This window comes from Thermobia domestica, chromosome 1 (assembly GCF_964235325.1).
Source record: "Thermobia domestica chromosome 1, izTheDome1.hap1.1, whole genome shotgun sequence".
In the NCBI taxonomy this organism is placed as follows: domain Eukaryota; kingdom Metazoa; phylum Arthropoda; class Insecta; order Zygentoma; family Lepismatidae; genus Thermobia; species Thermobia domestica.
Window position 1 is genome coordinate 25,212,671 of NC_137454.1, and position 15,272 is coordinate 25,227,942.

Here is a 15,272-nt window from a genome sequence, read left to right on the forward strand (position 1 = left end):
ATAGTTCTTGCATCCATAGTAGAATAAAAAAGACAAAAGAGAACAAAAAACAACAGCATATGCTACGAATATGAATGTCATTGCCTTGGAAATTCAGTTACATTTCCTCAGAAGGAGATCGCCAGAAGTGTTAATGACATATCAGTGAAATACTACGGGACTTCTAGTAGTGACGTCGTGAGTTCTATTCCCGTTTTTGCATTTATTGTTACATTCCTCCATGAATATTTATGTGAAATAATAACATCAAAAAAGCTTAGTTTATATATATATATATATATATATATATATATATATATATATATATATATATATATATATATATATATATAATCATTTCAGGAAATGAGTAATGAATATGTTTATAACATCTGAGACGTGGTGGGTGTCGAGAGAAAGTCTGTGTATTATATATAAAATTTGATAAATTAAACCAGATTGAGAGTAATATGAATATTGAACTAAAATCATTGCAAAAATTTAATATTTTCATTTCTGCAGTTAAGTCTTTAAAAGGCATGACTAAGAAATAAAACCGAGAAATATACTAACGACTATGCACTCAAACATGGTTCACTGCATCAGTACTGATGAATTATTTGATTGAGAAGGAAAAGATTAACATTAAAATTAATAATTCTAATAATGGTTCTATTAACGATACAAAGGTAATAATTTGTGTATATTTGTAATTTGTATTGTCCTTAAAAGTATCACATGTAAAAATTTTGCTATTTATATTGTAAGGTGCCGCATGTCTTCACACCATGCTGTAACCACGTGTCTACTACACGTGGTTGCAGCAAATAAACACACTTCAGACGACAGTAACGAGGAGGAGTCGCTTGCCATTGCCACAGTCAGCAAGATGGGGACTAACGAAGGTAGTCGACATTTTAGGATAAAAGACAACAACATACCTCAAGAAGTATCGATCTCAACCGATTGACCAAACCACCAAAAGCCCTAAGGCGCCTGGCCATTGGGAACACCTTACCCTGTTATGACGCCTGGTCAGCTAAGAGATACCTTTCCTTCAAGCACTAAGACGCCTGGTCATTGGGTTCCTTATTCCCTTTCACGACGCTCGGTCAAAGAGAAGCACCTAATCAACAGACTTCCATTACGTCTCTCGACGCCTGGTGAAATCTCCCTGCAAAAGCCCTAAGAAGCCTGGGCTTTTGTAGGGTTCCTTATTTTGTCTATATACTAGAAAAAACGACCTATTGTAATATACTTTTGTATTCAAGAAAATCTTTTATAATAAAAGGTGATGGGAAAGTCCAATTTCCTGTGTACCGTATTTTGCTCTACCCTACATAACAGAGAAAGTTTTACATGCTAGAAGCGTCGGCGTCTATCTAACAGGCATTTATTAAGGAGTTTCCTACGTGACACTATTTTTATTAATAGAAGCGGACTTAGAAACTTTTACTGATATAAAGTGCAGTTTATTAGTGTTGGTGATATTAAGACAGGATTATATAAAGATAGTATCCCTGTTATTGTAGCACTATCGTAACATTCTTAACGGTAAATTGATTCGTTTTAGGCTTTCACGTATTTATGCCGACAACTACATCTGGAAAAATTGTGTATAGAGCGAACAATAGTAATATGGCAGAATCATGGTCCAGAATACCTGTTGCAATTTCCCATCTAACCACTTATGCAGGTCACAGTACACACGACCCGGATCGATTTTTTATGTTATTCGATCATTTAGCCAGGCATGGATCCCCGAAAAGAAGAAAGAAATACTGACGACGTATTTGTAGGATGTAGCCCTCGATTTTGTATTACAATTACAAAAACAAAATCAATTTAACAACCTCGGCTACGACCAATTCAAAACCAAATTAATTTCGTTGTCTCATCCAAATTTACCACTCTATAAGGCAGAATTAGAAATCTTTCAAATACAACAGAACGAAAGTGAACCGGTCGACACATATTTCTTAAGGAAATTAAAGGCCATTAGAAAGCTACTGTCAGCGGCTTTTGAGGAATAGAAGATCCATTTCTTCTCATTGGGATTACAAAGAAATTTTACAGAATATTCTTTGAAATAATTCCAAACGGTACAGCAGTTGCATTATCGGCTCCATGATTTAGGACAGACTCAGGACCTCATGCAGAAGAGGAACTCTGTGGAATTGTCACAGGCAATTCATTTTTTAATCGGCCAACCCAATCGAACCTCAACATTTTCTTAAATGACTTTAATAACCATACGAATCCTAGTTCTTTAATGCCAACCTATGCACAATAGGCAGCTTCTAATGTACACCTAACTCAACCTGTACCTTGTTACTCGGAATCGTTACCTTCTGCACCTCCATTGCAGAATATTTCCCTTTCACAGTTAGCTTCCACTCAACTTGAAGTTTCAAATCCTCACCCCCACCAAAATCAAAACCCACCCTCACAATCTCCTCATATTGATCTTACTAAACTAGCCAAATAAATGGCCGAACTTTCATTAATGGTAGCACAGAATGCTATGAAGTCTAACTTCAGGCGTATTAACGGAGGAAAATATCGTCAAGGAAAAGGACGACAAAAGGAAGGCGTAAAGAATGATAACAAAGGAAATAATGGTGGTACGCAAATCAAAAATTACAGAAAAGGTGATAAAATATCTATGTGCGCAATGTGTTATTAGAAGAACCACGTCGCATCTTTGCGTTGGAATAATCCTAAAAATTCCAATCAGGAAAACACAACGGTAGGTTCGCAGGTCAAAATCAAGCCTCGCGGGCTATTCCTGAACAGTCGGCACTGGCCATGCATAACCTAACACAATTTGAAAACCATCACAATCAGGAAGAACAAGCAATAGCGAAAATTTTCAGTGATACGGAGAACATTTTTATACTCAGGCGACCTACAATGATCGCCGACAATACATCAAATCGGGGAAAGAAAATAATAAATAATTACTTAATATTAAAGTAAATTCAAGCAGTCTATTAATAATCATTTACACAGGCTAGACTAATAGTCTTTGGTCCAAAGTAGACATACCTCCAAATTGCAAATTAATACCATTCCAGACTCGTATACAGGGCATTGCTAATATTTTTTTATTTTAAAGGAAATAGCTTTAACTTTAAAATCGCCACCACTACCTTTTCACATTATTTCTGCGTTATAGATGCAGACTTCCACCCGATTTTTGGAAATGACATTATTACTCGTCTCTTCTTTCAAATAGACCGACAGCATAATTCTATATCATTATATAGAAATCCTAGGAAAACTACTTTTCGCAAGGAAAAAAAGGGACGGAAGAAATGTCACAAGCAATTACACATTCCTTGTACTTGCAAAGAGACGCAAATGTTCAAAGCTAATAAAATTGCAATCACAGCAAAATCTCATTTTTACTTCCTGGTTTCAGTTCTGAAGGAAAATCATGACGCAGCGTTTTACATTGTTACTCCACTACAATTATTATTAGATAGGTACGGATTGGAGACAATGACCATGAGAATACCAAGTAACGACCGTACGTTGTTAATATCAAACCCTACGGCGCGCATAATAACTTTGAGTAAAGGCACACCATCGCGTATACAAGGGAAGACGTAGAAGGATTTTCTTTCAAAATAGGAGACGAAAATAAAAGCATCACTTTAGAACTCAAGAAAAGACACAGGAAAGTTTAAAAAGAGACTGACAAAACTTTTAATATTTATCTTTTCAATATAATTCCCGACTTACCGGAATACCAAAAAAATAGCTGTAAGCAATTTATTGTACAAGTAGAGGAATGTCTTCTCATACAGCCCGGAAGATATAGGCTATTTTAAAGGATACAAGCATAAAATACGCATAGATAAAAAACGTCATTATATCACTGTTCCCTACCTATTCCATTAAAAATAAGGGACCAAACTGACAAGCAGATATAACAACTGTTAGATGCTAAAATCATAACAGAAACACAAACGAACTCATCTCCGCTTATTGCGATCAAAAATCAAACAGTTCACAATATTCAGGCTTGTATTGAACCTTCAAGCATGTAATAATTATACCAAGTATTTAAGCATCCCATTCCAGTCTACAGAGGATGTTCTGCAGGTTTTAAAAGGAAAGCCCTAATTTCAATCTTGGACATTTTCCAAAGCTACTTTCAAAACTTACTGCGTCCAAAAAGGGATTTTAAGTTAAACCATACACGCAGAAGTTATAGATTTCTAAGATGCGTGATGGGTCACGCTATGAGTTCCTAATCCTCGAGCATTGTAATTAAAATGATATTAAATTATTTCCTAAACGCATTACCACTGTTAAAGATGATATCATAATTGGTTTATATACGTGGGAACAACAACTTTCCGATTTGGAGCTTTTATTACAGAAACTACGGAAGCATGACTTTAGAGTCAGTCCCAAGAAGACGTACTTACTATACGAAGAACTGCCAGTCTTGGGGATCCTTGTATTAGAGGAAAAGACCAGCATCTCACCAAAAATAGCAAATAAGATAAAGAAATTGTAGAAACCGACTACTAAACGAATATTTAGAAGCTTCATAGGTCTTTTCCCTTATCTTCGAAGTAATATTAAAGACTTCACCGCCAACGTAGAACCGTTTCGAAAGCTTCTTACCAAGAATGCTGAATTCAAATGCAATGAAAAACACGATAAGTTATTTGAGAAGTTAAAACAGGACATTTTGAGCGTCCCATCTCTCTTTCACTTTGACGAAAAGCTAGAGATAAGACAGTACACGAATGCTAGTTCTCGGCAATTAGGGGCTTACTAATGTGTTTTAACCCCAGAACAGACGAACAAACTGTTGTCTCGTATTTTAGCCGTCGTCCTACAATAGCCAAAACTAACAGTTCAATCTGCCAAAAGGAATTATACGCTATTACCTATGCTCTACGTAAATTCCAATATTTTCTACTTAATCATAAATTTAAATTGTTTACAAACGCTAAATGCCTCGCTTCTCTAAACACACAATCAGACAAAGTAGTAAAATACACACGATATAGACTTTTCTTAAGCGGCTACAATTTTGACACCTTCAATATCGAAAGAAAAAAGATATCATCAGCTGCTTAAAACCGAACAGTAGTAATATACAGGTCAACAATAATCAAGAGGTCACGGACTTACACTAGGCAACCAAGGATATGCATGCATACCGTGCAAATTCTTTAGAAGAACGTATTCTTCAAATACAACAACGATCATCTTTGAAAAACTTACGGAAAGAACAGCGCAATGATGATTCGTACGCTGACATAATAGCAGTTATTGAAGCAAAAGAACAAACAAAAAGTTCTATTATGAGAGCTGCTAAGTATTTTCGCTTACGAGACAACCTACTTTACCTTCCACACAAGCATCCAGACCAAAGCTTAATGTATCTTTTGTGTATCCTGGAAAGTTTTACAGGACAATGTTTCAATTATATTCACAAAAACCCGTCTGCGCCCCATTTTGATTTTAGTAAGACATAACACCGTTCTCAATAAATACTATATCCCAAACATAAAGTCATACTTAGCGTTTAGAATTAAGAACTGCCGAGAAGAAAGTGACAACTCATAAAGAAACTCCCGGGAAAGCCACAAGCAAAACTCCTTCATCAAGCACCAGGCCTTATTGCAGAACGATGGATGTTTGACGATTTAGGACCTTATTCGCATGAAGAAGGCAAAGCGAAATACGTTTTAGTTGCCATCGAAACGAGCACTCGTTATATAGCAACGAAAGCTGTCAATAGCATAACGGCTGATACAATTGAACAATTTTTTAGAAGAAATTATCTTAAAATTCGGCACCTTTCGTTTTCTTCATCTGAACAAAGACCCAATGCATAGAGCAAAGAAACTACAAAAATTAGAAGAAATATATAATTTTGAATTTAAGTTCTGTCCTGCTTTTAATCATTAAGATATCGGATTACCCGAAGTCATGAATAAAACTCTACAGAATTCCTTAAAATTTTTCGTCCAGCAAAATCATGAAACATGGCCAAAGCTAGTACCATACATCACTTTTGGTTTGAACCCTTTCGTCCAATTACGAACAAAGAAATCAAGTTTCTTTTTATTATACAGATACCAACCAAAGACAATTGAGAATTGGCAATTACAGACTGTTCCCCAGCTACAAATCGAACCAGAGCACCTTGTAAAATTAATAGATAAAGTGCATTAAAATCTACTAAAGGCTCATGAAAAAAGAAATACTTTACAAAAGACATAAACAAGAAACTTTTCAAAATGGAGATAAAGTGTTAATTTATTACCCTTTAGACGGGTCAGTGAATCGTCACAATGGTCCGACAGGTACTGCTGGCCGGCCAATATACTTTCAAAATTAAATAATAATCTATACCGAGTTCAAATGCCCAACAATTTCAGGGAGAAAGCAGAATATCTTGTTAGACAGAATAAAACCATATTATGATTTCGAAGAGCACTTATAATACAGGAAATGAAGAATAAACAGACAGCATTACGCGCCGAGCACTTCATGTTTCAGTGGCAGAGGAAAAAAGAAACAAAACACAGAATAGAATAAAACAAAACAATTGCCATAGATCTTTTCTTCTTTTTCCCTACTTCCTCACTTCACTGCATTCTGTCATTCAGACTGCCTACATACCTACAATTTCCTTAACTGAACAAAATTGCAGGTCAACATTTTTTTCCGCTTCGAGCGAATGAACTTTACAAAGCCAGCAACAGTATTTATCGATTCTCCGCAGCAACTTAGATAATTGTCACTGACATTATACACTATATATAAAGAGTGTTCAGAAAATCAGCATTCTCATTCATAAACTTACACTACACACTTATATAGCGTTCCCGCTATGACTAAATTTATCATAGTTGTAACTTTAACCATTATATAAATGTGTTCTATCATCCATTTGCTACGAGTAGTGAGAAATAGACCGATATTAGATATTTTCATAATAGCAGTCTCTGACGTGTGAACTTCTCCAAATGTACTACTGACATTACTATCTGTGACCCGGTATATAAATATTAATTATAACCACCAGAGCCTCTCCTTTGAGGGAGACGAATTACTGCATACGGATCCTACTTAGGCTAGAGCACAAACTGTTAGTGTTTCAACTTTAACTTTATTTGCGTGACAGTGTTATATAAGTGACCAGTGCTTTTAACTTCGATTTTGTGCTCAAGCATTTCAGTGTATACAGCGACCAACAGGCAGATTCCCAATAATGGTAAAAATAATTCTGGGGCTTATTTCTTTCTACGCCACGTGGGTGTAAGGTTTCGCATGTTTTCACACCATGCTGCAACCATGTGTATACTACACGTGCTTGCAGTAAATAAACACACTTCAGACGACAGTAACGAAGAGGAGTCGCTCACCATCGCCAACAGTCAGCAAGATGGAAATAAACAAAGGTAGTCGACATTTTAGGATAAAAGACGACAGCACACCTCAAGAAGTAAAAATCTTACCCGGTTGATCACACTACCAAAAGCCCTAAAGCGCCTGGTCATCGGGAAGACCTTACCCCCTCATGACGCCTGGTCACTTGAGAGATACCCTAAGACACCTGGTCATTGGGTTCCTTATTTTACCTATATATTAGAGGAAACTACCTATTGTAATATACTTTTTGTACTCAAGAAAAGGTCCAATCTCCCGTGTACCGTATTTTGCTCTACCCTACATAACAGAGAAAGTTTTACAATATTAAACTTAACCTTTAAACTGTCTATTGAAATTGCTAGTAAAAGCCGAAAACGACAGGCCATTTTAGCAAAATTTATAAGATTCGACAAATGCTTTTACATATTGGGTTCTAATTAACGCAATCAAATGAAACAAAAGTCTATCGTACTATAAACTGATCGTTTATGAATCACTGGGATAGCTCATGAACAATTTAGAACTCTTTGTCCCATGAATCATGAACAGTTTAAATGTTAACAGCGCAACCTCTAAAAGTTTGCTATTCATATCAAATTTAGGAGTACCAAAGCTTATTTAAAAAAAAATATCGTACCAATTAAACTTAATAATACAAGAACCTATGAAAAGATTGCTATTAATGTTAATAGGACTGCAAAGTTTTGTTCTTATGTTGATCCTATTAGTAATAGAATGATCTGATATCTCTAAACCAATACCTATAAATAATCTGATATTAATATTAAAGTAAATACTAGTTTAATCTATAAACGATTCAGTTTCTCCTGTTAAGCTTGATAGTAGTAGTACACCGTACAAAATGTCTGATAATCAAATCAAATTTTAAGTACCGTAAGCTACAAAAAAATGGTTTTTTCGTTAACTCAATAATACTACAACATATTATAAAGTTTGGAAGTCACAATAAACCTATGACAGAGTGCTCTTCTCTTATCCCTTCCAGGTTTGATATTTTTCTCGTGCAGAGTTCTCATTTTTCCTCCTGCTTTCTTCATTCCACTACTGTTCATCATCATCATCATCGTCACTATGTCTCTCAAACTTGGAGCAAAATGTGAGACGTTTAAAAGTTTAAAAGTTTGGCTTCCAAATCACACTTAAAAATACATCACACAACAGTTTCCTTTCTATATTAAACTTAATAGCAGAACAAATTTAAGACCTTTTCCACTCATGTTCAATGTAATAATAGCACAATCTTCAAAATTTTGTTATACATTTTAAACTTACTACTTATATAACCTGTAAAGTTTAAATTCCATATTAAAATTAATTGTAACACAATCTATATAACACTTGTCATTATTATTCAATTTATTTGTGGTACAACGTTAAAAAGATTTGCTATACATATATAAGAAAAAGTAGTAGCATAGCCTGTAATGTTCGCTTTTCATGTAAACCTTAATTCTAACACAACTTTTGTAAAGTTTGTTTTCATGTTAAACTTAATTATAGGACAATCTATAAAACGTTTGCCATTCATATTTAAAAATAATAGCAGCACAAGCAGTAATTAAAGTTTGTTCTCCATATTAAATGTAAGACTATTATTTAAAGTCAATTTAATAAAAGCACAACCTATAAAAGGTTTGTTGTACATTTTATATTTAATGAAGTAGCACTCCGTGCAAACGTTGTTTTCATGTTAAATTTAACTGAACAGCAATCTATAAAGCGTTCCTATTTTAAATAGAAATTAAAAGTAGTATAAAGTTTGCTTCCTATATTAAACTCAATATTAGCACATCTCTGAATAAAAAAGAAAAGCTTAATGGCATATTGAACTTTAGAGGCCCCATCACGGCGAAATTAAAATACTGCTAATTTTACAGTAACTATGTCATATCTTCAAATAGGTAAAAGATAATCGAAATGTGGAACAAGAGCGCCCTAGACAATATTATTTTACATGAGATACTGTTATCACGACTTACTTATCTGCTTTCGATTTCCAGCCATTTTGAAAATCGGCATTTATTTTCGCGTTTCTATGTGGATGCAATCGGAAAACTACTTTATGACTCGTGATAACGGTACCTCATGCAAAATATTTTTTAGAGCGCTCTTGTTCCACATTTCGATTATCTTTTATCTATTTGGAGATATGACATAGTTACTGTAAAATTAACGGTATTTTAATTTCGCAGTGATTAGGCCTTTTAATAGTTTATTTTTAAAAGTTATTGATCCCATCACATTTCGTTTTAATCATGTCTCCATGACACATACAACATTGTAACTAATACAACCAAATAAATAAAGTAAATTCAATTCAGGAAGATACTTATTCTTTCTAATTGTTAGGAGTGGTAAAGACTTAGGTCCCAAGTTACTGAATTATGATAAAATTACATATTACACAATTAGTACTAGAAAAAATATGAAAAAATTATAATCAATTTGAAGGGTTTGTATGAATTCTTATGGGGGTCACTGTGGCTCAGTGGTAGAGCGTATACTTTTAGTACATGGGGTTTCTGGTTCAATCCCCGACCAAATAAGTTTATGATGGACAACATCGTGTCTGTGGCTTTTCTTAGTGTGTTCCCGGTTCCTCCTACATTATCATTCCAAAATTCTTACATCACCATTGACTTTAATCATCCGTCTCCCTTAGCCAAAAGGGCATTATCGTGGGATGTCAAACTGAAAAGATTCATTTTTATTTATCTGTATTCTTATTTCATTTATCTTTATTCACCTCTTCAAACTACTCTAGGATATTTTAAATTTTTGTTCACAGCTTTGTACTACACAATCAAATATAATACTGATCTTGGGTATATTTTACATTTTGATCCCATGCTTTAAATTTTATTATGGGGCAGACTACTAAAAATGATACAAAAGCTAACAATTTATTTTTCTTTTCCCGTTTTTCATAAGTGAAAAGATATAAGAAAATGTATACAACAATAATAGATAATGTTATTCTACACCCGAAAATACGAATCGGAAGAATGTTCAGTGTTGCCAACCATATAAAATACAGTGTGGCCAAAATATGAATTACCCAAAACTCTGTTAAAGCAGCGACTAGAAAAACAATTCTACGGTAATTGATAATCTACCATGTTGTCTTGGTTTCTTGTTAATTACTTTTTAAATAATATTTGTATTTTGTAATAAGCAAAAAGTGTCATTTTAATAACTTTCTGCGTAAAATTGGGCAAAAGAAAGATGACAAGCTTTTGTATTATTTTTAGTAGTTTGCCCCCTTATCATAACTTTCGACGCAAAATTACGGTATGTTTTAAATAAGTGTTATGATTTATATACTTTAACATAAATTCATATTAAATCTACGGCATTTTTTTTATTCTAGTGCAACATTTTATTTTTTGTGGAGGGTACCAGAAGAGGTATAGCTCCAGAATCCCTTGGCACATTCAAGAAAGGAGCATTTCATACAGCAATCACAAACCAGGTTCCTATTCTTCCTGTAGTCTTAGATCCCTATACATTTCTTAAGGACGGAAGGTGGACATCTCGTCCAGGTAACGTAGAGAAAACAGCTTGTAACTTATTCATTGTAGCTTTGGCAAATTCAAGATTGATATATATTTTATATTTTTATATAGATATATATATTTAAGAGTATATATATACTGCTTTGGTAAGTTGGAGTTTTATTGGCAATCTAGAAAAAACAAATGCAACCTTTCAAATTCATGATTATCTTGTTAATTAACATTGGTCAACACTTTCTTTCTTTTTCATTCTACAAAAGAAGTTATGTTGAACCTGATACAATTCGTCCTCCTGAATTCAAAAATGTTACGAAGATCTTTCCATGAGGTAAGGTTTTGTTATATCAGTCATTCTTTTATCCTTATACGCGAAATGGGCCGTATTTTCTTGAAACATGCATTTGTTTAAAGTGGTAAATCTCAGCTGTTTATTATCGTAGAAGGATGATTTTTAAGTATGAGTTTATATGGAAGAATATAGTTTTTACCTGACATTACGGTTGTTGTCATCAATCCGATAACGAGGTAGGAAAGTCATTAAATTTTGGTAAAATATGGTGGAAATTGTATGCGAAAGGGGTTAGGTAAGTTTTCGGCCTAATACAGTAAATGAACCCAAGAAACTCTGTCGCTTTTTCACCCACTACCTTCGAACATCGATACGTCCCCTAAGACGTACCTGGAGATCAAACCTAGTCCTCATCAGCATCGATGACCTTCTGCCAATGTTCTGGAAGACCATGGATTCCATCGTGGTAGAAGTTGGTGGGCCGTAAAGCGAAGAAGATATATTGTGCATTTTGCACCTCTACTAGGGATTTGAACTGGCGTCCTATAAGGTTATTGACTAAGGATTGAAACAGGTCATAATCGGACGGTGCAATGTCCCGGGAGTATGACGGATGCAATAATGTTTCTCATTCAAGGGGTACAATGGTGTTTCATGTCATTTTAGCCACGTGGGACTTAGCGTTGTCCTGTAACAGGAGGATCCGTGGCTCCAGAGTTTTGAGTTTTTCTTGAACACAGCTCAACTGCTGATAGTACATATTTACTTTGATGCTCTGACCATCAAATTCCCTATTAACGACGCCGCGAGCAGTCTACAAAACACGCAGGACGACCTTCTTCTGGTACAGTGTTATTTTCAGCTATTTTGGAAGCGGTTCATGGGATGCTAAACAATCATGACGACTCCGTGGAGCTTCGTACAGAGCTCACTTCTCATGTCAACACCCTGTCCAGAAATAACCCTTCCTCAGACGTGACAGCAAAGAAACACAGCTGTCTGCTCGCATTGCCTTCTGGCCCGGAGTGAAATCATGTCGGACCCATCAACTCTTCCCAAGTTGATAAGGTGCTGCCGAATGGTTTCTCCAGTCACACTGAATTGTAGTTTTAGTTCCTCATATGTGTGGCTTCTCTTCGCTTCAATTGCTGCCTGAAGATCTTCATTTTGTACATGTGTTGGTCTTCCGGCAAGTGGTGCGTCTTCGAGTGTTTCGACACCGTCCTTAAAGTTATTAAAGCACCGCTGCACTAAAATAAACTTTGAACATACACTCACCCTTCATAAGGTAAGTTCTATAACCGAAAGTATTCCTGTAACAGGTGGTTACGTACTACACTAATCAATTAAACTTGAGTATCCCGCAATAAAAGTGTTTACACTATCTTTTATCACTTTTTAAAATATATTCTCTAATATTCCTTCTGATGCTACCATAGACAGTGGCGAAGCGTGTAAGCCCCAATAAACTAATATTCCAATTTAACTCCGCTACAAATATTTGAAGTGCAGTTCATATTTTCTTCTTTCTGGGATTTGCAGGGGAATGAGAGGAATTTCCTCTTTACGTGCTGATTTCATTTCCTGCATATTTGAAAATGGAAGGACAGGAAAAGAAAGTATTCTTACATTTAACTGTCAAATTTCTTGGATAAGTGTTTGTTACTTGCATTTCCCACTTTAAAGTAAGTACAATACTGCATTTAATTAATAAATCACATGATAATGGCTTCACTATAAATGTTAATGCTCAGAAGGAACTTCATTTGAATCCACGCAAGATATTTAATATTATATTCTAAGCAGTGGCATATTTCAGGAGGTGGTTTCCGGGCTTAACAGTCACCGAAATTTTATTGCAACTTTTAATTGTTTTATATATATTCCAGAATTTACACATTTCCAAGAATCAAGTTAGCAAAGCCCCTCTCGAAACAAGCAAAGCCTCCCGAAGCAAAATCGTAAATACTCCACTGATTCTATGAAATGAAAAAAACTAGAATTATACAAAAATATTATTTTATCGTGTACGGAAATGTTTGATAAAGTTATACATATGTTTAATGTATCAGGTTTATATTCTACAAGCTATGATGAACCAGGCCCCATGAAAAAAAAAACAGCTAGTCTGATTAACTCCTTCGAGTATATACCTAAATTAGACAAGTTATCAGTAATATAAATACATAATTCTACACAGAAACTTCTTACTCTACATAAGGAAATAATTTAATAATATACCAGTATTGAAAAATGCCTTCAACGCTAAAACTAAACTCCCAGAGGCGAGCCTTCGCATCTTCCCGAGAATGCGCACAATCCCCAGCTATAATAGCTTCGTTCCCTGAGCAGCATAGCCCGTAAACCTTTCTATCAATCTGGTGAGGCTCAGACCGAAGGGTTTCCGAGTGTTTCCAACCTACTATATTTTTACTGAAAAAACGAAATTTTGAAATATTGAATTTATTTTATAAGGAATCAAAGATAAAGAAAATATACGGTAGAAAACAGGGTAGGCTCGGCCTCAGAGCCTCAGAGTACGCTTCGCCACTGACTATAGACAACAAATATTCATATCAAGGATAACTGCAGTTGTTGATAACTCATATATTTTCATATTTAATTATTTTTTAGCTCGAGCAACAGCACAGGTTCTTCCAGCAATATCTACCAAAGGAATGACATTAGAAAATATAGACGAGCTGATGCTTAAAACAAAGCAAACCATGGATCAGTACTACAAAAATCTTCGACGTCAATTGTCTTCGTAATTAGCTATTAAGTATTAGTTACTAAATTAACCGTTGTACCTCATGAATGAGGAAAATTTTTGTTGTCTGATATAGATATATATTTTTGTAATATTGTCTTTATTAATATAAAACCTTTAGAGCAGACTGCTTCTAATGAAATGTAAAATGTTTTGTTTCCTTTTTTAAGACAATGTTCAAAACCTTGGAACGGACAAATGATGCCGATCCGTGGGAGATATTCCATTTTGTGGAATTTTTTAACATTAATTTCTCCCATAGAGATAAAGGAAATTTTCGTACAAATTGGCAGGATATGTGGATTTTTCATATATTTGCTCCATCTGCGCCAACAAAAAATTCTTAATGGACGGGAAGTAAACTAATAAGTTTACAATAGGCGTGAAATTACTGCTAATTGTTTAATTTTGTTAATGAAAAATGAATGTTAATATGGAAAAGATTTATGTAATGGCTTGAGAATCTCAAGGTATTATACGAACAAAAGTGCATTTACACTTCCAATTTTCCTATCCTGCAACCATTGACAACCAACAATACTATTAAGTTTCACTGGTTGAGTACAAGTGCAGTAGTTTGTTTGAAATATGTCAGTGTAGCAAACAGCAAAAAGTAGAAAAATATGTATGCCTCTTCAACGAAATAAAAAATCAGGTAGAACACGCCTCTTAGTATCTACGAGAGATTAATATCATGACAAAGTTACAAAATCTTATCTAACCTTAGACATACCAAGGAAAAATCAACGTTGGTCAAACATTCATTTTATTTTACAGGTTACAGTATTTTGTAAAATCTCTAAATCTTTTGCATTATTCGTTTCAACGTTACCTTCGCTTTTGTTACTTATCAGTTTTAATATCACTAGTAAAACCTTATGAAAAGAAAATATCAGGTCGAGATGATTTGACTCCCAACCTTGCAAGAATATTTTTTTATCAGCAAAACCATCGTAGTATTTATTTTTTTTAATGTATTTTTATTTTTCGTTGAGACCTTAAAGGTAACAAGAATATTTTCTGAAGTTATATTACTAGTTTCCAGTGTGTTCTCAAAATGAAACAGAAAAGCAAAAGAAAAAGAAAGACAATCTAAGAAAGTAAAAACAAAATATGCAGTGTGTGTGTGTCAGTTCAATTTCCGGAAACCATTGCATCAGTAGAAAATAAGTAATGTTTCAAATATGACAAATAATCATATTTTGTGTGAACATAACATGAGACTGTGTAATTTAATCCCCAATTAATAATATATCATTCACTATCCTTTATTATATTCTAAGTAATC

The 15,272-nt window shown here is 34.4% G+C and overlaps 1 protein-coding gene across 1 annotated transcript; it reads left to right on the plus strand.

The window, feature by feature from the left end:
• Nucleotides 1–754: 754 nt before the first annotated feature.
• Nucleotides 755–13,985, plus strand: LOC145670608 (1-acyl-sn-glycerol-3-phosphate acyltransferase alpha-like). Its single transcript, XM_081739585.1, has 3 exons — nt 755–928; nt 10,781–10,952; nt 13,849–13,985. Exons 1-3 carry the CDS (start codon nt 755–757, stop codon nt 13,983–13,985), a joined length of 483 nt encoding a protein of 160 aa, XP_081595711.1.
• The last annotated feature ends 1,287 nt before the right edge of the window (nt 13,986–15,272 follow it).

Bases quoted from the DNA above. Each gene is read 5' to 3' on its own strand.
- LOC145670608 (XM_081739585.1), top strand. From the start codon at position 755: ATGTCTTCACACCATGCTGTAACCACGTGTCTACTACACGTGGTTGCA. The intron at 929-10,780 runs GTATCGATCTCA...TTTTTATTCTAG, and splicing joins ACAACAACATACCTCAAGAA to TGCAACATTTTATTTTTTGT. The intron at 10,953-13,848 runs GTAACGTAGAGA...ATTATTTTTTAG, and splicing joins AAGGTGGACATCTCGTCCAG to CTCGAGCAACAGCACAGGTT.